The 23,525-nt window shown below is 43.0% G+C and overlaps 3 protein-coding genes across 3 annotated transcripts in view; 1 reads left to right on the top strand and 2 right to left on the bottom strand.

Annotated features, from left to right (window-relative positions):
* mwh (multiple wing hairs) overlaps positions 1-5,670 on the bottom strand; it is a 56,315-nt gene extending 50,645 nt beyond the window's left edge. Inside the window, exon 1 of the mRNA XM_017903898.1 lies at positions 1,229-5,670. Coding sequence (XP_017759387.1) covers positions 1,229-1,431 — 203 coding nt within the window. The 5' untranslated portion in view covers positions 1,432-5,670. The remainder of the gene's footprint in view (positions 1-1,228) is intronic.
* A 2,553-nt stretch (positions 5,671-8,223) lies between these two features.
* Sce (E3 ubiquitin-protein ligase Sce) lies at positions 8,224-14,467 on the top strand. The gene is made up of 4 exons (XM_017903914.1): positions 8,224-12,135; positions 12,803-13,181; positions 13,296-13,598; positions 13,678-14,467. Exons 1-4 carry the CDS (start codon positions 11,893-11,895, stop codon positions 13,893-13,895), a joined length of 1,143 nt encoding a protein of 380 aa, XP_017759403.1. The 5' UTR covers positions 8,224-11,892; the 3' UTR covers positions 13,896-14,467.
* A 1,154-nt stretch (positions 14,468-15,621) lies between these two features.
* LOC108550150 (uncharacterized) lies at positions 15,622-17,846 on the bottom strand. The gene is made up of 4 exons (XM_017903811.1): positions 17,725-17,846; positions 16,434-16,700; positions 16,183-16,359; positions 15,622-15,943 (listed from the first exon to the last, which is right to left on the bottom strand). The coding sequence occupies exons 1-4, from the start codon at positions 17,844-17,846 to the stop codon at positions 15,622-15,624; spliced, it is 888 nt and encodes a 295-aa protein (XP_017759300.1).
* Between the last annotated feature and the right edge of the window lie 5,679 nt (positions 17,847-23,525).

The following is a 23,525-nucleotide window of genomic DNA, read 5'->3' as shown; positions in this document are numbered from 1 at the left end:
CCCCCCCCCCCCCCCCCAAATTATTCAATTATTATCTAGGTAGGAATACACCGTCCCCCCTTCCAAAAAAAATTATTCAAGTATTATATAGGTAGGAATACATCCCAAAAATTATTCAATTATATAGGTAGGAATCCCCCGCAAAAATTATTCAAATATTATATAGGTAGGAATACACCCCAAAAATGATTCAATTATATAGGTAGGAATGCCCACAAATATTATTCAATTATATAGGTAGGAATACCCCAAAAATTATTCCGTTATTATATAGGTATGAATACCCCCCAAAAATTATTCAAATGTTATATAGGTAGAAATACCCCTCAAAATTATTCAGTTATTATACAGATAGGAATACCCCACAAAATTATTTAATTATTATATAGGTAGGAATACTCCCCAAAATTATTCAGTTATTATACAGGTAGGAATACCCCATAAAATTATTTAATTATTATATAAGCAGGAAAACGCCCTAAAATTATTCAGTTATTATGTAGATAGGAATACCCCCAAAAATTGTAAATGATCGAAGTTTGTAGACAAAAAGTCAATGACTGGTGCAGTTAAATGCTAGTACTTTAGTGATAAAATAAAGTAAAATTCAGGGAATAAAAATATAGTATTATGCAGGGTTAATTTAAATTTTCTTTTCAGATTTAGTCTTCCGCGTCGGTTTTCCTTGAAGCTCCTTTCGGTCTGTGTGTTGCACAACGATCAGAGATTGAACGTTTTGCAATCGCATATCAAAAGGAGGATTTATTTGCTTCTTTTATTAGTAAAATTTATTAGTAAATTTTTGCGAAAATGGTGGGTGGTTGGGACGTGGTTAGGGACGGGTCTCCATTCGCAGCAACCTCCTCGTGGTGAGACCTGGATAATCGTATTACTTGATATATAATTAGTAATTATATCACTATAGTTACAGCACATATAGCTGCAGACAATAATAATACAATTATCAATTATATACCAAGCAGTACGAGCTAATTGGCTGCGATTTTCGTAATGATATTAGTTAATGAGGAGATATGTTAAATTAGTGATATATAATTAGGAAAACTGTCGGAAGTATTAATAAAATGGTTGAAGAACATTCATTTCCCTGAGACGTGGGATAAAAAATTTATTGCGTGATAAATCTCCGTTATTTTTCGTCCATAGCCCTAAGTACTGTCTCGTTTCTTTCCCGCATAATTCGTGGTATGATAGAAAACTGACTTACCTGTCGAACGTAAGACTGTCTTGACCATAATCGCACGCGTTGCATCCACTGCACCTCGATGATAAATCAGTTTCTCGATCGGTATCATCCGAGCGCCCTTGGTCCTTCCGATGATCAATCACGATACTCCATGTTCGATGGATAAGGTAGAACAGATAAAGCGACTTGCCCCGTCGGCAAGGTTGCGATCTTGTATTTCCCATTTTACCCTCTGTCGGTAACCTCCGACTTCCTAGTTGCAGTTTCTTCGAATTTCCTCTACTTTAACCAGTCCTCATCGAAATTTAAAAGTTCATTTAATAATAAATTCGCATAATTTACGAATACGCGAAAGAACGCGAGAAAAATAACACTTCGGTTCACACTTTTTTCCTGCGTTTTGACTTCTCGGAGTCTCTTCCGTTCTCTCAGCACTGTTCGTCCAAGTGCTAAGGGAAATGTTAACGATATTCACCGCGTGTAGAATGCTTTTTGTAATCCTCTTTACCCGCAAGATTTTTCTGCTTATCGATTAGATATCTCGCCCGATACGCCCACATTCCTTGGGCAATGAGGAATTTTTTTCGCACGATGTCTCACCGATATCTCGCTATCTCCTGCATTGTCTCTGCCTTCGCGACTGTGTTAGTACTTGCGTAATTACGGGCTTGGCTGACCCCTCGAAGGGAGCATTTATAAAATAGCTGCGTGTACCTGGCGCTTCTTTCTCCAGCGGCGAAAGGACAGCGAAGCGCGTCTCTGCAACGTGACTTTATTATCATATCTCGGCATACGGATCCATAAATTATCTTTACGACTACACCGCGTGATCGTTTATACGATTTCTACGCCTTTAATCGCATATTTATACCGATCGGTCGAGATACGAGCATTCTGGTGGAATAACATCATCGATGTACACTCACGTGCACTTTCAGATTACAGGTTCAACCTCCATTCTCGAATCGTTCCATCAAGATTCCTTCTTTTTTCTCTTTAATTAACCCGAGTTCCGCACAATTAAAGTCTCGTTACCGACACCGGTACGCGTGTCCTTGCTACGTTTCACGCGACATATTATCTTCGTGTCGTTAACGTCATTAGTGTCACTGTAGCCGGTAGCCCGACGATTCCCACACTTGTTCACCGTGCTCTGCCATCATGCACCGCCACCGTTGGCGCACTCGAATGGAAAAGAACGAGTTCCTTCGAAACGCGTCCTGTCGCGGAACCTCCACGGCCATTCATCTTGCCGAGTGCCACATTAGACGTTTCGTCGTGCAAATTTCTCGCAAACCGACATAACGGCGTCCCGATGTAAATTTCGAGCGAATCATGCTGCTCGCGTCCAATCGGCTCCCGGTCTTATCCGCGATTTATCGCGATAAGAGTCTAATAGACAGCCTGATAGAACAATTTGTTCGTGTATGGAAAGTAAACACGCGTTGACGCGAAGAGGAATTAATCGATTCGGCGAACAACGACGCGACCAGCGAAATATACTCGTCTATGTGACCTTTTGCAAAAAGTCAAGCAGACGGGATGGCTAGAGAAAACCTAGTGATCCACTGACACGCGAAAAATCGTTGGAACCGTTATTACTCTGCATTGCTCGCTCGGAGCGAGGAGCATTTTTCTTCCGTTTAAGGCAGCCGATTTCTTGCACCTTTCTTTCGTGGAACTGTTATTTGTAGCACTGCGCGAGGTGTTTTCTCTGGAACAGTCGGGAACCAGTCGGGATATTCTTAATACGGGATATCGTTGCTCTCGAAAATTCATAAATCGAGTTCCAAGGCCTTGGTGAGCTTCGGGATATCTCCTGCTGGTATTCGAGTGGCAATATTTACCAATACAGCGAGCAGACACAACGACCAAGTCGAACCGCAATCTACACGTTCGGATCGCTCGAACGGTCTCGCATGAGGTCCCAGCCGATGCGTGTCGTCGTTTTAATTGCACTGAATTTCTCTGTGCGAACAGAGCGGTGTTGTTACACGTAGATTCTAAAATCGAGTGAAACTCCACGGCCAGCTCGAGCCGTCCTATAACTTCCTGTCCACGGCAGAATCACGTTTCACTTTCTTCCAAGTCTGTGTCACGCGTCACTGGCTGTCGACGTTTACCACACTCGGCTTTTCAACGTCGGATCCTCGTTTGCTGGATTCGCGCATCTGCGAATTACACTGCTGGCGTATGATAATTCGTGCCTAGGTTGGAAATTCCTGCGTGTACGCGAACCCCATGGGTGTATCGAAAGGTCGGTAAAAATACGTGCACGAGAGGCTGGAGAGGCATTCACCGGGCGGGTTTCAACAGCCGACTGCCAACTCGTGAATGCCCCGAGGTGCACGTGTGAGCATCGCCTCTCTCCAACGAAGCTCCTCTACATCCCGCCTCGCGGTCGCCTCCGACGTCCAGGAGGATTCACGGACCGTGTGTGTGGGTCAAGTCACGACCTACGTCGCACCGATGCCCTCTAGGTCGCGCCGAATACGCGTAAATCCAGGCAACAGATTCACTGGGTCAGAGCTTCTCCACCACGGTCCCCACCGGCTTGCGTGCATCGATCAGGCACCGATCGATGGTGTGTGGTGGGTTCCTCCGGATCCACTCGCCCAGCGGAGATCGCAGCCGGAGATCATAGAGAGGCGATCGTGCAGGAGATCATAGAGGAGATCGCGGCGAAGATCAACGCGGTTGATAAGACGAAGATAAATGATCGGATAAATTACCGCTCGATTTTTCCAATCACCATCACGGGACGCGGCATCGCGAGTCTTGTGATTTCCTAGCCGCGAAACAGCGGGAACGCTATGATTTTGAACGCGCGGTTATCCGATTCTCGGAGAAAGTAAATCGTGTTCGGTTCGGTTCGGTTCTGTTTGTCGAAAAAGGTTCGCGCGAGAAGGAAGCCGCGCGCAGGTTTCCTCGATTTACAGCATCGCCAGAATTGGCCGGCTCGTCGAGGTAAAAGGTGAAATTCCAAGCAAGCCTTCTTCTTCGTAAAGCCTCCTCCTTCGTGCATTAATAAGACGGCTCGGAAAATAGATACTTCCTTCGCGCGTAATTCGTATCCTGCGAGCCGGTCCGATGCATCCGGATCGTTTTAATACGCCGCGGATTATTCCGCGGATTATTCGCCAGCGAGTAGGAGAAAAATGTTGCCAGTGTTTGTTAGTTTTCACCCGAGTTGAAATCCGTTAGGCCAGTTCGCTGATTTTACTGTGATTTTCTAATGAAAGGTAATCAAGTACCGCTGCGGGATAGAATTCGCATGAAGCGTGGTTTTCATGCCTGAAAATGGGTCTGTACTGTAACAAGCACGCGAGTAGACCCCTTTAATCAGCGGAGCAGGGAAACCCCGAAGAAAAACGTTATTTTCACTGAGCGATTTATCGTTTGTTTGCCGCCTATCGTCACTGGCTGGTTGTTCCTCGGTTTTTCGTCCCATTGTCCAAGTCGATCATCTTGATATACCGTTTGATCCACGGTTAAACGTTTCCTCGCGATTACTGTAAATTTTAATAACTTCATCTTTCATCGGGCAGCCTAGAATATGGTTCGCCTGTGATGAAAAATTGATCTCCCCGATCTTTAAACCGTTCGGCCCTCGTCGATGATTCTTTATCGAGGAATCCAGGGAAGCCAATAATTTACGGCGATTGCAGCGCCGTGCTACGTAACCGAGAATTATAAGACCTACATCGCTGATTGAAATATATAGAAATGGCGTTGCCACTTACCTCGACGCCGGGTCAAGTTCTGCCTTTGACGAGTACTAATGGCCAATGCTAATCTCGTAGCGGGACCAACTGGTTTCGGGTTTAAATAACGTATTCCCATACACGGATAATCCGAAAGAAATTAAAATAGGAAGCCACTGGTTTCTCCGGTTCGAACAGCGTCGGTGGAACGCTGCGGGGATTGCTGGCCAAAACGGATTAGCCCGTTCGGTGCACGAGATAAGTGATTGCACTCGTGTATCATTGAGCGAAAAGAAACCGTGGCCGCTTCCGGCTTCTTGTGCAATGTCGGGAACAAGGAAACGCTATGAATGTACTAATGAGATGGATCTTGCAATTATTATCGTACATCTTGGTTACTCGAATCACAACGTCACCGGCTTATGGCCTTTTCACACTTTTACACCGTTCGTCGTTTTTCTTTCGTTCGTGATACTAATTGTGGATACTAATTGTGGATTAAAGTGGTCGCATTTTTCAACTCGGTTACATTGTTAACAAAGTGGAACGGGGGCTACTGATTATTTATATGATCCACTTTGGAATAATTAAATATTTTCCAGGCTACGCTAATCGCTGTTTCAGTTGCATGTAGTTAGATTTATCGTGCTCACGTGTGTTATCTTTCTGTCTTAACCCCTTTAGTATCAGACGACGATATATCGTTGTTAACTATATTTGCGAAAAGTGTCAACGACGATATATCGTTGCTTATGCGATGGCGCCTTATTCTTCGCATTGCGAAAAAGCTCTATCTTGGAATAAATGTATAAAACGTTGTAAACGGTCTAATTTCATTGCAAAAGAATTTGAAAAATTGTTTTTGGGTTTAACTTTCCGTTATATTCTATGCTGGATGGTGCCAAGGCTCTGTATACTCTGAAACGATAAGGTAGAAGCTTGACACGGGATAGTTTCTTGTCCGATATTGGTTATTTCATTAAAAATTATCGAAAATGTAATACTTGTACTTCATACTACGTGACTTACAAAAAGCTGTGATCAAACGATGATTATTCCTATGTGCAAATATTGTTTGTAGAAGAGAAACTTGTTTCTATATTTTTCATCGTGTTTAATATCGATGTTATTCGTATGATTTTGAATAAATATGAAATGCAATTAGCATTACATTATTCTCACTTTCGTCCGTAATTCGCTGCATTTTGAATTTTGTAAATATCGTTCTTAGTTTGGATTTTATCAGCTTTTTCCCAAACCTTAGTAAATTCGTTAAGTTCGTCTGGTTAGCTTCGCATAGACACCCATTTTTCGCTCGACACTAAAAGGGTTAAAACGGCCTTAATTTGATTCTAAAATTTAAACTTCGTAAGATCATATTTTAATAGCCGTTTTATTTTTTTTATTTTTCATTTTTTATTTCTTCCTTCGTTAATTTTCAGATTGTTTGTTTATATTCCTCGTGTTAGAAATGCAAGTGTGCTTTGTGCTGTGCTGTGAAATGCTATGAGCTTTAAAGTAAAGCTTCATTAATTCAAACTTCGTAAGATTGTATTTTAACAAGTGATTTATCTTTTTTATTTTTGGTTTCTTTTGGGACCAACTGGTTTCGGGTTTAAATAACGTATTCCCATACACGGATAATCCGAAAGAAATTAAAATAGGAAGCCACTGGTTTCTCCGGTTCGAACAGCGTCGGTGGAACGCTGCGGGGATTGCTGGCCAAAACGGATTAGCCCGTTCGGTGCACGAGATAAGTGATTGCACTCGTGTATCATTGAGCGAAAAGAAACCGTGGCCGCTTCCGGCTTCTTGTGCAATGTCGGGAACAAGGAAACGCTATGAATGTACTAATGAGATGGATCTTGCAATTATTATCGTACATCTTGGTTACTCGAATCACAACGTCACCGGCTTATGGCCTTTTCACACTTTTACACCGTTCGTCGTTTTTCTTTCGTTCGTGATACTAATTGTGGATACTAATTGTGGATTAAAGTGGTCGCATTTTTCAACTCGGTTACATTGTTAACAAAGTGGAACGGGGGCTACTGATTATTTATATGATCCACTTTGGAATAATTAAATATTTTCCAGGCTACGCTAATCGCTGTTTCAGTTGCATGTAGTTAGATTTATCGTGCTCACGTGTGTTATCTTTCTGTCTTAACCCCTTTAGTATCAGACGACGATATATCGTTGTTAACTATATTTGCGAAAAGTGTCAACGACGATATATCGTTGCTTATGCGATGGCGCCTTATTCTTCGCATTGCGAAAAAGCTCTATCTTGGAATAAATGTATAAAACGTTGTAAACGGTCTAATTTCATTGCAAAAGAATTTGAAAAATTGTTTTTGGGTTTAACTTTCCGTTATATTCTATGCTGGATGGTGCCAAGGCTCTGTATACTCTGAAACGATAAGGTAGAAGCTTGACACGGGATAGTTTCTTGTCCGATATTGGTTATTTCATTAAAAATTATCGAAAATGTAATACTTGTACTTCATACTACGTGACTTACAAAAAGCTGTGATCAAACGATGATTATTCCTATGTGCAAATATTGTTTGTAGAAGAGAAACTTGTTTCTATATTTTTCATCGTGTTTAATATCGATGTTATTCGTATGATTTTGAATAAATATGAAATGCAATTAGCATTACATTATTCTCACTTTCGTCCGTAATTCGCTGCATTTTGAATTTTGTAAATATCGTTCTTAGTTTGGATTTTATCAGCTTTTTCCCAAACCTTAGTAAATTCGTTAAGTTCGTCTGGTTAGCTTCGCATAGACACCCATTTTTCGCTCGACACTAAAAGGGTTAAAACGGCCTTAATTTGATTCTAAAATTTAAACTTCGTAAGATCATATTTTAATAGCCGTTTTATTTTTTTTATTTTTCATTTTTTATTTCTTCCTTCGTTAATTTTCAGATTGTTTGTTTATATTCCTCGTGTTAGAAATGCAAGTGTGCTTTGTGCTGTGCTGTGAAATGCTATGAGCTTTAAAGTAAAGCTTCATTAATTCAAACTTCGTAAGATTGTATTTTAACAAGTGATTTATCTTTTTTATTTTTGGTTTCTTTTTTTTTGGTTAATTTTCAGTTCGTTTGTTTACATTCCTCGTGTTAGAAATGCAAGCTATGTGCTTCAAAGTAAAACTTCATTAATTCAAACTTCGTAAGATCGTATTTTAACAACTGTTTTATCTTTTCATTTTTTATTTTTTGTTCCTTTTTTGGTTAATTTTCAGTTCGTTTGTTTACATTCCTCGTGTTAGAAATGCAAGCTATGTGCTTCAAGGTAAAACTTCATTTTCATTCGATAGCCGGTCGTAACCTTTGCGTAATCGTGTGGTGAATGAAAGCTCGATCCTTTCACGCGAGGCAGTGACCTTTTGTGATGCAGGAGATCGTCTCGTAGGAAGTGTAAAACGTGGCTGCTGGTTAATCCGTGGGTCAGGATGGATCCACCGTGTACAGCGATTCTACTGGGTCAGATTCACGCTTGACCTGGGCTGAACGGATACTTGTAACCATGTATCAAGCGGCAAGAACACCGCTCCTTCCGGATGCTTGCGCAATGTAGGGAACAAGGAAGTAAGGAAAGAAATGATAATTATTGGAGTGGTGCAGTAGCAAATTGTTGTCGGGCGAGGAAATCGGCGAAGCGTTGCTCGAAACTGAATCCAAGCTTTTGCTTTCGTGCCGATCGCTTCTGCGTTAAAAGTGCGCAAAGAGGATCGCCGGTTGGTTCAATCGGCCAAGCACATTCCAACCTTCGAATAATTCATAGGATAAACTAATTTCTACACACGCATACGTATAATCAACCTTGAAGGAAGAAAGGACAGTGATAATAACAAAAATAAAAGCGAGGAAACAAAGAAGCTACATACATTAACATTTTCTTTAAATATTTAAAAATTCCCAAGTACCTATAATGATCGTAGGATGACCATTCCTCGAAATTAAATCGAAGCTTTTGCTTTCGTGCCGATCGCTTTTGCGTTAAAAGCACACGAAGAGGATCATCGGTTGGTACAATTGGCGATGCATTCCACGAAAATAAATCGAAGCTTTTGCTTTCGTTGCGTTAAAAGCACGCGAATAGGATCGCCGGTTGGTGCAATTGTCAAAGCATTCCTCGAAAATAAATCGAAGCTTTTGCTTTCGTTGCGTTAAAATCGCGCAAAGAGGTTCGCCGGTTGGTTCAATCGACGAAGCATTCCACGAAAATAAATCGAAGCTTTTGCTTTCGTGCCGATCGCTTTTGCGTTAAAAGCTCGCAAAGAGGAACACCGATTGGTTCAATCGGCGAAGCATTCCACGAAAATAAATCGAAGCTTTTGCTTTCGTACCGATCGCTTCTGCGTTAAAAGCTCGCAAAGAGGAACACCGATTGGTTCAATCGGCGAAGCATTCCACGAAAATAAATCGAAGCTTTTGCTTTCGTACCGATCGCTTCTGCGTTAAAAGCTCGCAAAGAGGATCACCCGTTGGTTCAATCGACGAAGCATTCCACGAAAATAAATCGAAGCTTTTGCTTTCGTACCGATCGCTTCTGCGTTAAAAGCTCGCAAAGAGGATCACCCGTTGGTTCAATCGACGAAGCATTCCACGAAAATAAATCGAAGCTTTTGCTTTCGTGCCGATCGCTTCTGCGTTAAAAGCGCGCAAAGAGGATCGCCGGTTGGTTCTTTTGCAATGTCTCGATGGGATCGATAGCCTTTCGCGTGGATCGCCTCGGAACGATCGATTATAAACGTTTCACCGTGGTTCATTTGGAGTCTCCGTGAGCCTCTTCTGCACGATTCGCCTTGCACGTTCTCAAAATTATCACGTGATGAATATCGTGAATAGGAATCCAAAGATTACGAGGGTTTGTACCGGAAGCATAGTGAATCGGCACCATAAAAAGATATTGTTCGAAAATTACAGTGAACCGACCGAGACTTAGTTCGATGGGCGTTGCTACGAGCTTACGTAAAATGAAGATACGATTCCACGCGAGGAGCGTGTATGCGCCAAAAGGAAACACAAGGCGTACATAATATCTATAATACCCGTGTGACCGTGGTTTGGCATAGCTATGTAGGCAGCACACGGGAGATCGTGGCTGAGAATTACGTAAGCTCCACGGGAGAAAGATTGTCCGCTAGAAAGCATGTCAATGTGGCAATGCGACTGTTTTTCTATAGTTTTCTAATATCCTGCCGCGTTTTCTGCAATTCTTTACCCTCCCCTTCCTTCCTCGTCCCACTCGAATCGTCCGAGGCGTGATAAATCGTAATTTTCATCCTCACCAGATCTCGATCCGGTCAAAGTTGCTCCGCGATTATGGTCTTTCGAAATATCAATTTTCCAGCGTCACGCTCAACCCAGATTTTTTCGAATCACAGAAGAAAAGAGAACGTAATGAACGGTTAATGCGTCGTCCTTCGCCAAAGGCAGCGAATTAAGCAAGAGTTAAAAAGTTGACGGAGCAGGATCACCGTTAAGTGGAACAAGGTGTCGCCCCGTATTACCGACTGACCTATAAATTTCGAATACGTTTCTTCCGATTTTTGCGACCGAACGGTAACACCTCGTGATCGACGCGTAGAACGCCATAAAATCGTAAATCACTTAAATACCCTAGTTCGTTGAACTATCGTGTAGGTAGGCAGAGGTAGCTAATTCTTCAAGCTCCACATAAGTGTTCCTAATACTCGTACATATGAATCACCTGGCGAATCGCTGGATGTTCCACGATAGACTCTTTAACCAACCTGTTTTACCTTGAAACTATACCGGTATCGAGAAGCCTGGAAATCAGGTGTGCATATATAATCAAGCCGCTACACGCGAATCTAATGACGTCGAATATATAACCTGATAAGTGCGGTATATTTTTCTTTGAACGACGTTGAGGTTAAGACGAGCAGTAGCGAGATGGATAATGCTCTGCGTGGTGATTGAAGATGCTGGTGGTATCGTTAGAGAGAGGTGATAAAACACGTTTTCCCAATAAGTACCGACAGACGCAATTACGGTTATCTACAGTTAAGGTCACGGAAAAAAGGAGTTCGGGTCCCGTCGGTCTAGTTTGCCATGTTGCATCGGTACACGAATGTATTTCTGAACTCGTTCGCTTAGAGAGACGTAGCTAACACGTACGCGGGAACGGCCGAGCCTACGCCCATCTTAGACGGTATCATATACCGTTATATTATTTATAACGAGGAAACACACTTTGCCTACGCTTATGCGGCTTCCCGCCCTCTACTACTGCACTTTTCACGCTTCCTCTATTCGCTGCGATTATACCATCGTGTTTCCGCCCCGGTGTTGATTACGAATGCCGATATATCGAGTGGAGAATGTTACTCGTTACCGCGAGACACAGGTGTCTATACCGTTTATCTACTCATGGTCGCTCGTTAAGTCATTTTGAATTTGCCCGCCGTTTAATTGCAGAAATCTACTTTATCGACCGTACCATCAACGCTCCCGTTAGATTCGCATTAATTTCTTGCTGGATTATTAAAAGCTGTAGTCTTCGCATCCGCTAATTTGTAATTTAGAAAAATATCAATTTGAATTTCATGAGCTATATGCTTGTCTTTTTATTAAGGATTTTCTACTCGCGCATTCTTTTTCTATTTCTGTAATTATAAAGCAGCGTTTCTTTTTTCAATCTTTTAATTTCTTCATCTTATGTCCCGTGTTCAATTACCTCTCACTGCAGTCACTGTGACCGAACTTGTTTATTATGTATATAATACCAATTAGAGTTTGCACCTGGCCATGCAGAAATAAAAGAATTCCGTGGCAGAGGCACCGGTAGACAATTTTTTCGTACTCGCTCGCTTTTTAACTTCGTTACTGGCCGGAATCGCGTTTGAAAGTTGAAGCGGTCGCCGCGAGATGGCGGTAGTCGCGCACAGTAAGTTGTGTGTGTACAGGTCTTTCAGCTGACGGCTTGTATGTGGTCAAGATGGCTTCCGCGGAGCAAGTCGGCCTGAACAAAACTTGGGAATTGTCGCTTTACGAGCTACATCGTACACCCCAGGATGCAATTACCGACAGCACGGAAATCGCAGTTAGTCCGCGAAGTTTACACAGTGAGCTTATGTGTCCAATTTGCCTGGATATGCTTAAAAAGACTATGACTACGAAGGAATGCCTGCATCGTTTCTGTTCCGATTGTATCATTACGGCACTCAGGAGCGGCAATAAGGTACGCGATTCTTTCAGAATCATTCGGATACGATAATCAATAATTCCGTAGTCACGCTTGTGGCCCAATGTTTTTGAAATATTCTCGTTCCACTAGAAAGCAGACTCTAACACTTGGTCAATATCCTGTCACTGTTTTTTTTTTCTATGTTTCTATATATCACATTTCCACGTAAATACGGCTGTGCTTTTCATATGCAGATTTGGATAATGTACAGTGAATGATTAAGGTAATCGCTTAAACGAGAATGATAGACTATGATTGCACTTTGTATTTGTTTCTGTCACATACTGCGATTTTAGCGCGCTTTTTGAAGTGCGTCGTAAATGATGCTCCGTGTTGCGTCGCAATGTTTACGTTATTATTTAGATAATTTGATTTGCAAAAGCCGAGTATTTTATCAATTACTGATTAATTTAGATTTCTTCTTCAGTGTTGGAATAGCTTGTAGTTTTCGGTCTGTATAGGTTAATAAATAATTATTTTGGAATGCTCAATGAAGTTAATTATTTATTTAATTTATCGTTCAGTGTGAGTTCTTTTGTGACAGTGATTTGGATTTTACCATTTTGTGATTATCTTTAGCGAGTTTAAATATCAATAGAGGTTAGAATGGATGGTTTTGAAACATATGCAAGACATCGACATCAAATTCTGTTGTTTGTAGGAATGTCCAACGTGCAGGAAAAAACTGGTATCCAAGAGATCTCTCAGGCCAGATCCTAATTTTGATCTGTTGATTTCTAAAATATATCCCAGTCGTGACGAGTACGAGGCACATCAGGAAAGAGTACTAGCAAAACTGAATAAGTCACATTCGCAAGCTGCACTGGTGAATTCTATTACAGAGGGAATCAAACTGCAAAGTCAAAATCGTCCTCAGAGGTCTAGGAAAAATGCCAATGAGTCAGAGAATGCCAGCAACGCCACGTCTTACAATAACTCTCAAAATGCCAGTGCACCTGCCACGCCGAATGCTACGAATGCTGCAAATCAAAGCGATTCCTCTCAAAGCACAACAGGACCTTTAAACAATAGTAGTGGGGGTAATTTAAATGTCAAATTTAGCTTCTAATAGCCTGCTATTACGTTTTCGCTAATATTGGGTAAATTAATGATTCAATAGATGGAGTCGATGTCAGTAAACTCGCCAATTTCAGGTACAACCTCCAGAAACTCTACCACACCTTCACCAAATCCAGCAAATCAAATCCCCAAGCCACCAAAACGACAAAAAAGTTTACAAAATTCCGAGAATGATTCATCTAGTGCAGAGGCTGAAACTGGTGGTGGTGATTCCATGGTAGACACAGAGGGTGAAGGTCCTAGTGAGCCCTTGATGTTGAACGAGATCGAGCTCGTTTTCAAGCCACATCCTACGGAAATGGCCGGAGATAATTCCCTCATAAAAGCTCTGAAGGAAAACAGTATACGGTATATCAAAACAACGGCAAATGCAACAGGTGAGCTTTTAGTAACATGGAATAAATGCAAGCAGAAATTCGAAAAGAAATTAGAAATAATCCTTGCGAATTTTTGTAGTGGACCACCTGAGCAAGTACCTGGCTATGCGGTTAACATTGGATCTGGACACAGAATTATCAGAATCAGACAGGCTACTGAACTTTTGTATTTACATAGCACCTTCTCCTGGTCAATTAGTGGTATTGAGTGGATCTCAGACGTTGAGGCAGGTCAACGACAAATTTTGGCGCGTCAATCGACCCCTGGAAATGTACTACTCGTGGAAGAAGACCTAGGGAAGGCCTCGAAAATATCAGTCTGACGGGAGCTAGTCGTGTTAAGCTCCAAAAAATAAAAAATAAAAAGAAAAAAAATCATTCGTACTACGTGAAGTACAGAGACGAGAAACGCATATTGTTATATGAGAATCAACCGATATATTTTACTGTACTTCAATAGCCTTGGATTATGTTCAAGGATCGAAAGAGATTGGAGGAGAGCAAGTTTCTTGTGATCATCGACAGTGGTGCAATTTTCCTCTTCATGGGATTGGTTGCTTTTGTTTCCTCTGAAGGGAACGATAGAAGAAGCGGATAGATTTTTAATTAAAGCTTTGTACAGCGATTTATTCTAAATGCAACAGAGTTTAGTCTCGGATACAAACTGCCATTCACCAGATTGCATTGGATTATGAATGGATCGATGGATTTTCGCGTCGCCGAACCGTGAACTGCGTATAATATTCATCAGACTATGCCCTTTTTTCACAGGTGTAAGTTAATCCGGTGCGCCCAGTAATACGATACTTCAGCAAGCTGATGGCCTCAATGGTTAAGTAACTTATTTAAAATAAGTCTCCGATTCGCTGTGGACCATTCTGTACAGTTTCACGAAGAAATAAACCAATGTATATAAATATACTCTCTAGTTGAAATGGATATTCGAATCGTCGCTGAAAAGAATCACGTTTTTCCTTTACAATTTCTCGCAAGTTTTCCTCTTTTTCTATACTTTTAGTTCATTCGGGTGTGATTGATCAGCCTCGTTTCCTTATCCTCTTCAAAGTGCTCTTTCATACAAAAATCTAATTTTCGATCACGTTAAAGGTACATGAAAAGCGTCTTTGGCTTAGTAGACGGAATAATCGATAAGTGCCGACCCCATCCTGCGCCCTCTTGCATTTCCACTGAACCGAAAACAATGCGAACACTCCGACTCGGGTAATGCCACCCTCTTTTAGTAAACGGGAAACCACGTCGTATCGTTCGTTTGGCTTATGATATCGAATTCCATCTTTTCTTTTTTTAACCATAATTCCTCATCGTTTAACCATTCAAGTTCTCTTTCTTTTTTTTTCTTTCAAATTTCAATTTACATTTCATTCTTAAAATAGAATAGCTCTAATTTCATTGCCTCTGTACGATGAATTTTTTTTTTTTTCCTTTTTCTTTGCTTTCATTGAATTGAATCAAGTAATTGGCATTATTTCGTAACGTTACGTAATGAGAAATTCGCGAAAGAAATAGATGAAGTTATAAAGGTGAGAATAGGCGGAAGTACGGTGCATAAAATTTCCGGTTGTACGTCACCTACTATACGTTTCTCGTCCTTTCGCAAGGCCTCTATCGTTAATTAATGAATTCACGACAGCGTTAGATTCACAGCAATTTGGTTGCACATAATTACAGGGTAGGGAACCGAGTAATAGTCAAGGCTTCTAATTAACGTTGGAAATGAATCTCAGGGTGTATTCTCTATCGCAATATAGACCTTCCGATAATGGTCAGGCCATTAATAGCAAAATGCTAATTAGTCTATTTCTATTTCGAAATAAAAGAGGAGGAGAAAAAGCAAGTACGCCTAACGAGCAGCAGCATACGTCCTTCGCCTATTATACCAGCCGAGAATTCTATTTTATGTCTTTGTTAGTTGCGCTAGTTGATACACGAGGAATTCATGTTTTTCTAATTTATATTCAAAATCACTTTTTCTCACGCAACCGTGAGAGCAGTAATTCACAGTTCAGCGCTGTTGCAACAAGGCTAATTTAGCATGTTTCCTATTAAAAGGAATCTCGATGCTTTCAGTGGAATCCGTGTCTTTCGCTTCGGTAACAGAGAACGATCCGCTCGAGAGCAAGTTCGCGGAGGATTTTTGTCTCGCTAGGAAACTCTTGGCCCAATCGTCTCGATAATTTTCACCGTCCCCGCGTTCCTCGTTGTCGCTCCATTCCTCCAAAGAACTTGCTTCCGAGGAGGAATCCTCCTTGAAAACGTCCCTCGCCCTTCCCTCCGTCTTATCGAACTTCTCTTTCAAAAGTTTGTAAATCTCGTCCGAGGCGAAGCTGAAAATTCATCAGTCCATTAGCGTGCCAGATCGATCCCACTGGGACTCGAGCGCGATCCTATTACGCGTTATCGCCCCTGTGGGTGTCCGCATTATTCTTTCTTAATGGAGAAGGAAGAGAGAGAATCCTTCTCGTCATCGCGCTGCCACACGGTCTATCCCATTTTCCGGCAACTCGTGCAATCCCACCGGTAACGGGATAGATGGAATTACGTAACCAACTGGAGGAATACTAACGGCATTTTATAAGGCTCCTTGTACCAGAGCGGGAATCCCGTGGGATTGTATCTACCATCCGGAATCGAATTCTCGGTCGGCATTGAATGCAGCTTGAAATGCGCCGGTTCGACCGTCTCCTCCAATAAGGCTGACACTTGTCGCGCATAGTCCTCTGTACCAGCTGTTCGTTCCAGTCTGGGAATTAATCGGAATACGATTTGCCCGTGTCTTAATCCGGCATACCTCGCAGTACACGTTCGTTCGTTTACTTCTGGACCATCTGTCTGGTGAATTCTAGCCTCGGAGTTGGCTTGCGCGATGCAGGTGCGGATTCCCGGAGACCTTTCGCTCTAGCAACTCGGGATTCGTTCTGCTCGACGCCGTAGAAACTGCCAAAGTGGACTGCCGCGTCGTCAGGGAGATTCGACGTGAGTCTACTAGCACCCTTCGAGGCTTTGATCTCCGCTGGTGACTGCTTGTCCGCGTTGTTTGACGAGCTTTTCGAAATGTCTGATGTTTGCTTCCCTCCGACGAACCTTGGACGATAATGATCGCGTGTTAAGGTAACGATGAGAGCTCGGTACGCGAGGTGTCGTTACGCCTGATGCGTGCTCCATGCCTGCCTCCTCTCCGCGGGCTCGTTTGTTCGTCGTTACCTTCGTTAAGTGCCTCTTACTTTGCTCGAATCGTTTACAGGGCTCGCCTTTTAACCCACTTGCGCTGCTCAAAATTACGCTGCTTGACATTTTAATAAATCTGGGGACCAACTGCGTAAGAAGCTACCGAACTACGTGGGAAAAGGAGAAGAAAGAGGAGGAAAAAGGGCTCGGAACGAGTTTTCGAAACATCCCGACGATTACCACGGGGTTCACCTCTGACGATCGCGCTCGCGGTTATTTTACACGCCGGGACACGAACAAAAACCGTGACGATGGAGGACGATTAATCGACGATTACCGAGTAAGCACATCCAACGATCGAGCTTTTTCTGGCCTACGATAATCTCCAGATACTCCTGTAATTAACCTCCAGGCCAAGCACGCCGTTGGGAACCGGTGTACGAAACGAGTCCTCTAATAGAACGCTACCGTTTGATCATTCACGATTGACATACGTACCGTTACGGAACATTTATTTCCGTTACGTCGTAGGTGAAACGCGCCGCGTTTAACCGAGTGTATCGGTTAATTCATCGTGACAGGCAATTTGCGAGAAATTACAACGACCAGAGGGACCAGAGCGATCGAGCCCCGATCGCGATCCGGAAAAAGGAACTTGGCAAAAGTCGGGTTCACCGTTCCGCCGACAATCGCGTCCAATTGCATGAATTATTCATTCGAATCACGGACGTCGCCGTGGGTTCACCGATCGCGTTATACTTAACAATTTTCACCCGATATACCACCAGCTTTATTTCCGACCTCGGAATCCTGATCCTCTAGGACCAATCGCGTTAATTTCCTCCATCTTCCACGTCCACCTCGCGATCTCAGGAAATACGCCGATTTTACGTTACCGGATTTCATTTTCGCGTTTTAATTATCGACTGTCGTAACTCACTTTCGAAACTTGCCGATCAGAGACGGTGATAGGTATAGGTTATTCGATGCCGCGGATTTTCTTCGACCACCCTTGGGGGGTGGCGCCCTCGACGCAGGTTTCACTTCGGATTTACGAAACATGTTTTCCCAGGATGATTCGACTACTCCGCGAATTTGATCACAGCGAATTACACGGAGGAATGTTCGGGGAGTCGATGCTTCCTTGTTTACGGACACGTCATCGGTTTGTCCCGAGGACTGGCATTCGTCGGAGGAAACGATTCTTCGCGATGGCCGAGCGTTTACAAGCGTGGATGGCAAGTTTCACGGTAGCGAGATTAATCCGAGGGGGAAAGAACACGCTGCCAATGGCGTTTTAGCGGAATTAGATTGGTAGGTGGTACTGCGCGTTGCAATCATTTTAATGGTAACCGCGGCGATGAGAGGGTTACTTTATTTCTTGACCGCAATTAACGAGAAGACTCGGGATCACGTGTGGGGTATTAAAGAATCGTAATTTTATTCCGGAATGCGACGGTAAACTGCTTCTCCCTGAAGATACGATCGCTCGGGAAACAGGTCGAGCCTCTCGCGATTCGGTCACCGAAGATCTCGATTTTTCCCCCTTTTATTTTTCCCTTTCCCCGTTTCACCCGTTCGATATTTATTCCGCTTCCTCTTCGGGGAACGATCGTCGTAACGAATTACGCGAGCGAAACGCGAAAGTGAGAAAGAGAGGGAGAGAGTGTGCATAGGAGCGAATGTTAATAAGCGTTTCTTTGCGGTTGGGAGCACGCGTAGCGCAGAGATTGCCGAGACAAAAAGAGAGGCAGGATCGTAAAGTATGTTGTCTCGTTTTTATGACGCGTCAAGAAAGCGCCATGGAACGGTCGGTCAGCCAACGGCAGGGGAAAAAAGGCTACGAGGGTGCGTGGAATGGAACCGGGTGGACAGAGGAACGTCGGTGGAGAGCCGAATGTATCGCGGTTGAAAAAGAAGCATGGGGGTAGGGAATATAGAAAGTCTGCGCTTATTTACGATCGAAAAGAGCGAAGGCTTGTGGGCTCTCGAATTCGTGCACGGCGCGAGAAAAGGGAGCAAAACCGCGTCGCAGGCGCGCGTGATGCATATCTTATGCACGTGCCGTTGGAGAAAAAGGAACGAGCCCATTGGTCTTGACTCGGCTACAAAATTATTTACTGCCCGTCGCATCGAGAAATGCTAAATATTTCAGGGGTTCAAAAGGCCTCGCACGAGCCTCCTATTCTTACCTTCTTTTCCCATCTGCCTACTACCCCCTAGCTTCCTCGCCGCGTCTGAGATTTTAAGGACGAGGAATCCAGTTCGATGGCCATTATCGTTTTCTTCTTTTGCACCAGTGGCTCTTCTTCCGACGACGAAAACGATTATCCTGACTTTTTTGAGGGTTCGGGGAAGTTATCAGGCGATGTTCGTGTCTTTTTACAATCGCAAACTAGTTGACAAGATTTGTAAGACTTTATTTGATATAATGCAAGAGTGAATGCGTTTGAAGTGCTGTTCTCGGTTTGCTTCTGTCCAAGTTCTCGTGTCTTCGTGCTTTTATAAATTCGGATGTAGCTGTGATTAGTTGACGTAGTGTGTAAGTGGTGGGTGCATTTTTTCCTATTGGTAGAGGTAGAAGTTTAAATAAATTCGGCCATTTTGTTTCTGGTTTTTAGGGAAATTTAATCTTTTTATTAGGACTTAGGTCGGATAGTATTGAGGAGATTTAGGTATCCGCTAGTGTCGTAACGAAATAAACTATTGTCCCCTAAACTAGGGCCTAGGGGACTTCGGTCTTTGAGGGTGAGTGGGGAAAATAGGTATATGAAATTCGGGCTTTTCGATGGAAATGAAGGCTCACTAAGGATTGACTCGAGTGGTGTTTTGGGAGGCCTAGGTGTCCACAAGTCGTGGGATGTTGGTCGTAACGAAATAAACTATTGTTCCCTAGATTCGGGCCTTTGAGAGCGAGTAGAGAAAATGGGTATATGAAGTTTGGACTTTTCGATGGAGATGAAGGCTCAAATGAATTCGGAATAATTATCGTTTCGTCTATTGAGGATTTTCAATCTTTTAGTAAGGATTAACTCGAGTAGTGTTTTGGGACGCCTAGGTGTCTGCGAGTCGTGGGTAGCAAAGGAATAAACCATTCTCTGGAATAATAACTAAAGGAATAAACTGATAGCAGAGAAGTAAACCTCGACTCGGGTTTTCGATCTTCAGAAATGAGTGGAAAGAAGTGATGTCTTGGGAGGCAGGCCCAGGTGTCTGCGAACCGTGAGTAGGTAAGGAATAAACCGTTGTCTGGAATAATAATTAACCCTTTGACTATTGGAGGCAGGCCCAGGTGTCTGCGAATCGTGAGTAGGTAAGGAATAAACCGTTATCTGGAATAATAATTAACCCTTTGACTACGGCAAACTTTAAAACGCACCATCCGTACCATAAACTGATAGCAGAGAAATAAACCTCGACTCAGGCTTTCGATCTTCAGGAACGAGTAGAGAGAAGTGGTGTTTTAGGAGGTCTAGGTGTCTGCGAATCGTGAGTAGGTAAGGAATAAACCGTTGTCTGGAATAATAATTAACCCTTTGACTACGGCAAACTTTAAAACGCACCAATCGTACCATAAACTGATAGCAGAGAGAAGTGGTGTTTTAGGAGGTCTAGATGTCTGCGAATCGTGGGTAGCACAAGAATAAACCATTCTCTGGAATAATAACTAAAGGAATAAACTGATAGCTGAGAAATAAACCTCGACTCGGGCTTTCGATCTTCAGGAATGTGTGGAGAGAATGAACACTGACAGTTCTTTCCAGTCTCTTCTTAGTCCACGGTATATAGATAAGATGTTCAAGCTCGGACGTCTCGTGGCCCCGTTTTCGTATCTCTCTCAGCTCGTCCGTGCTAGGTAAACTACCTGCGAGTGGCTGTAAAGTGGAGGAATTGGATTTACACATAAAGGGCGTGTTTGAACGAAAGATATCGTCGCACGTGTTATTCCAGCGCTACTTCCTGCAGTCGGTGAGTTCTCATTACCTTGGCGCTGTCTGCGGCGCAGCTGCCACTGGATGTTCCAGGGGCAATAAAAGCTGCTGGAGCTTGGGCAAGTGATTAAGCAATCGATAGCTTCCCCTTCGCGCCGGAAGATTCTCTCGCGGAAGCCCGGCGGAGAGGTCCTTTGATTGGGCTGGAATTCCACCAGGTCAAACACTCCTCCGGGTAACGCCTTGAAAAAGGAACGATACCCGATACGCGCTGATTGCATTCGCGATCGTCCAGCCTTCTCTTGGTCCGATTCCTCGAAAAACTGTAAATAGTGCTCGTTTTTTATCCGGTCTAACTTTAATTAAACCTCCGTCTACTCCAAGTTCTCCCTGTCTTCTTCACTCCGTGCCTCTGTCGCGTTTCCACCGTTCCTCGTTGCATCGTTCGAGGTGAGCGTTCCTCCATCGACATCTGTCGGGGCAGTTTTTTACCTTGCAGCGTGCGTGGAACTCGAGACAAGTCCGAGAACCGAAGCGCGTTGTTCTGCGTTTATGAAAATGACTCGTGTCAACAGATACACTATTTCGTGGAACTGGGATTCGGTTTACGAAGACACGTACACGCGAAGGAAAGCGCGTGGTTAGCGTGGACGTGTTATCGTGGTATCTGGTCGGTATCTGCCGGCTCACGGAGCAGTTATTTTTGAAAATAACTGAAAGGGAACGCTAGAAATACGTATCGGGTTCTGACACCCTGGGCAGGCAGCCTAGAATTCGTGAGAGATTCGCCGGGGTCTAGAAAAGACGCTGGTAGGACATGTCTCGCGCAGCGTGCGCGATATCGGTATAAAGACATCGCAATAAAGACATCGTTGGATTCCGTGTCGCGCGTATAATTCATGTTTTACGAGTGCAACGGCATTCCCGACTCGATTACAAATGCACGCGGATATGCACGACGAGTGTACAGCCCGATTGCGAACATGCTCTGTGGGAAACGCTCGGCCCTCCTTTCATATGTTACAAACTATATCGCGTACCGTTGTATCGGTTAATACGAACGAACATGCACTGGCTTCCTCGACGTTGCATCTCGGGCTCGCAACAAGTCCCGAAGTGCACGAACATTTTTCTGTCTCAAGGACTCGACCTCTTTAAGAGCTAGCGGTAATAAGCCGATATCTGCTCTCGCTCCTCGTGTTTTAATAATTACCTGTCGTTTACCGGCAGGTGGACCAACGATTACGGGACTCGTGTACCTCCGAGTCCTTTAAATCCTTTTGGAGTAATATTTCAGGAGGCTCGTGACTGAAGCTAGGTCATAACACGGGGTTCCGTGAAGGGAAACGAATGGACGGATTCGAAATATGCTTTGTATAATCGTTGAGATTATAGGGAAATAACCGTATTAAGATATGCAACAATAGATATATAAAGTTAACCCTTTGGACTCGAGAGGTGCCTCTAGGTCACCATTTGATCAAATTTCGAAGCTCAATATTAATTAATATGTCAAATTTAAAATAATGTAACAGTGTGCGAGGTATCGAAATTGAATAATTCTATTCGTTAATTATTATGCTATAACTTAAATAACGAATGATGATAATTATATTAGGAACATCGAAAGAAAATTATTCTATTCGTTTCTTTCTCACGTAACTTCATGATTTTATTTTGTTAATTTTAGCATAAAGAGTATCAGTGAGGTTATAAAAATCTAAGAAGAGCTTCGAATTGCATCTTCACAACGAAGAAATCTTCGAGTCCAAAGGGTTAATATGGGTAAAATATATACACTTATGCGAATATAAAAAACAAGAGCTTTAAACACGCGCCCATGGATCACAATACTTTAACCCTCTGCATTCGGCGATTATTTTCGTTACAGGAAAATTGTAATTCGAAAACTTTCTGCCATAAGGTGGACGATATTTTTAAAACGAATTTTTAAATAAGAAATCGTATTTAAAATCGCAATTTAAAACGTAGAATTATTTTACCTCGATATTCCACTCATCGTTGGATAATTCTAAATTTGACATATTAATTACCATCCATCTTTAGAATCTGATTAAATGGCGACTGAGAGGCGCGTCTCGAGTGCAAAGGGTTAAAAGCGTTCTACACTGTTCCGGATTAGAGACTGACTGCTGCAAGAGACAGCAGGCCCTTTTAAACCCTAAAATCGACCCCTTGATGCTTGCATAGGTTCTTGAAGTCCAAAGGTCGGTATTGACCTGCAACCTCTAACAGGTCTGTCACCATCGTTGCACAACCGTAGTTAATTTGCGACACTTTGTATGGTAATTACTCTCATCTTTCTCGTTTCTCGATCGGGCATTCGAAGAATTTGAAAGGCCCACTCTCGAATATCTCCGTTCGCATCATTACGAATTCGAATAAACGCGAGATAATTAGCCTCTCTGATCCTCGTACCCGTAAAACACAAGGCAGAACGGGAATCGTAATTAATGCTTGGTAATTCTCGAATCCACGAGATAATATCCGCGCAAAACGCTGGAGCTCGGTGCTCGAGCAATCGCAGACGGAAGAATTTTAGCGAAGGGAAGTGACACTTCCTCCGGGGTGAGTAGAAGGTATCTGATGCACGCGGGGATGCACCTACAAAAGTCACCGGAGGCCTGTGTTTACCGATCTTAATTAGGGATAAAACGAAAGGGTTGAAAATGGTAGGGTTGCGAGTTGACAAGAATCGGCTTTTCGAATGCGACTTCGGGCGTCTTCGGTGGTTACCGACACTCTTCGTACTACTCTTAACTCGTGCTCCCGCTGCCTCCACTCAGTC

This window comes from Eufriesea mexicana, unplaced genomic scaffold (genome assembly GCF_001483705.2).
Source record: "Eufriesea mexicana isolate 0111107269 unplaced genomic scaffold, ASM148370v2 scaffold2551, whole genome shotgun sequence".
In the NCBI taxonomy this organism is placed as follows: domain Eukaryota; kingdom Metazoa; phylum Arthropoda; class Insecta; order Hymenoptera; family Apidae; genus Eufriesea; species Eufriesea mexicana.
Note: the sequence above shows the minus strand (reverse complement) of the source record. Positions and strands in the feature narration are given on the sequence as shown.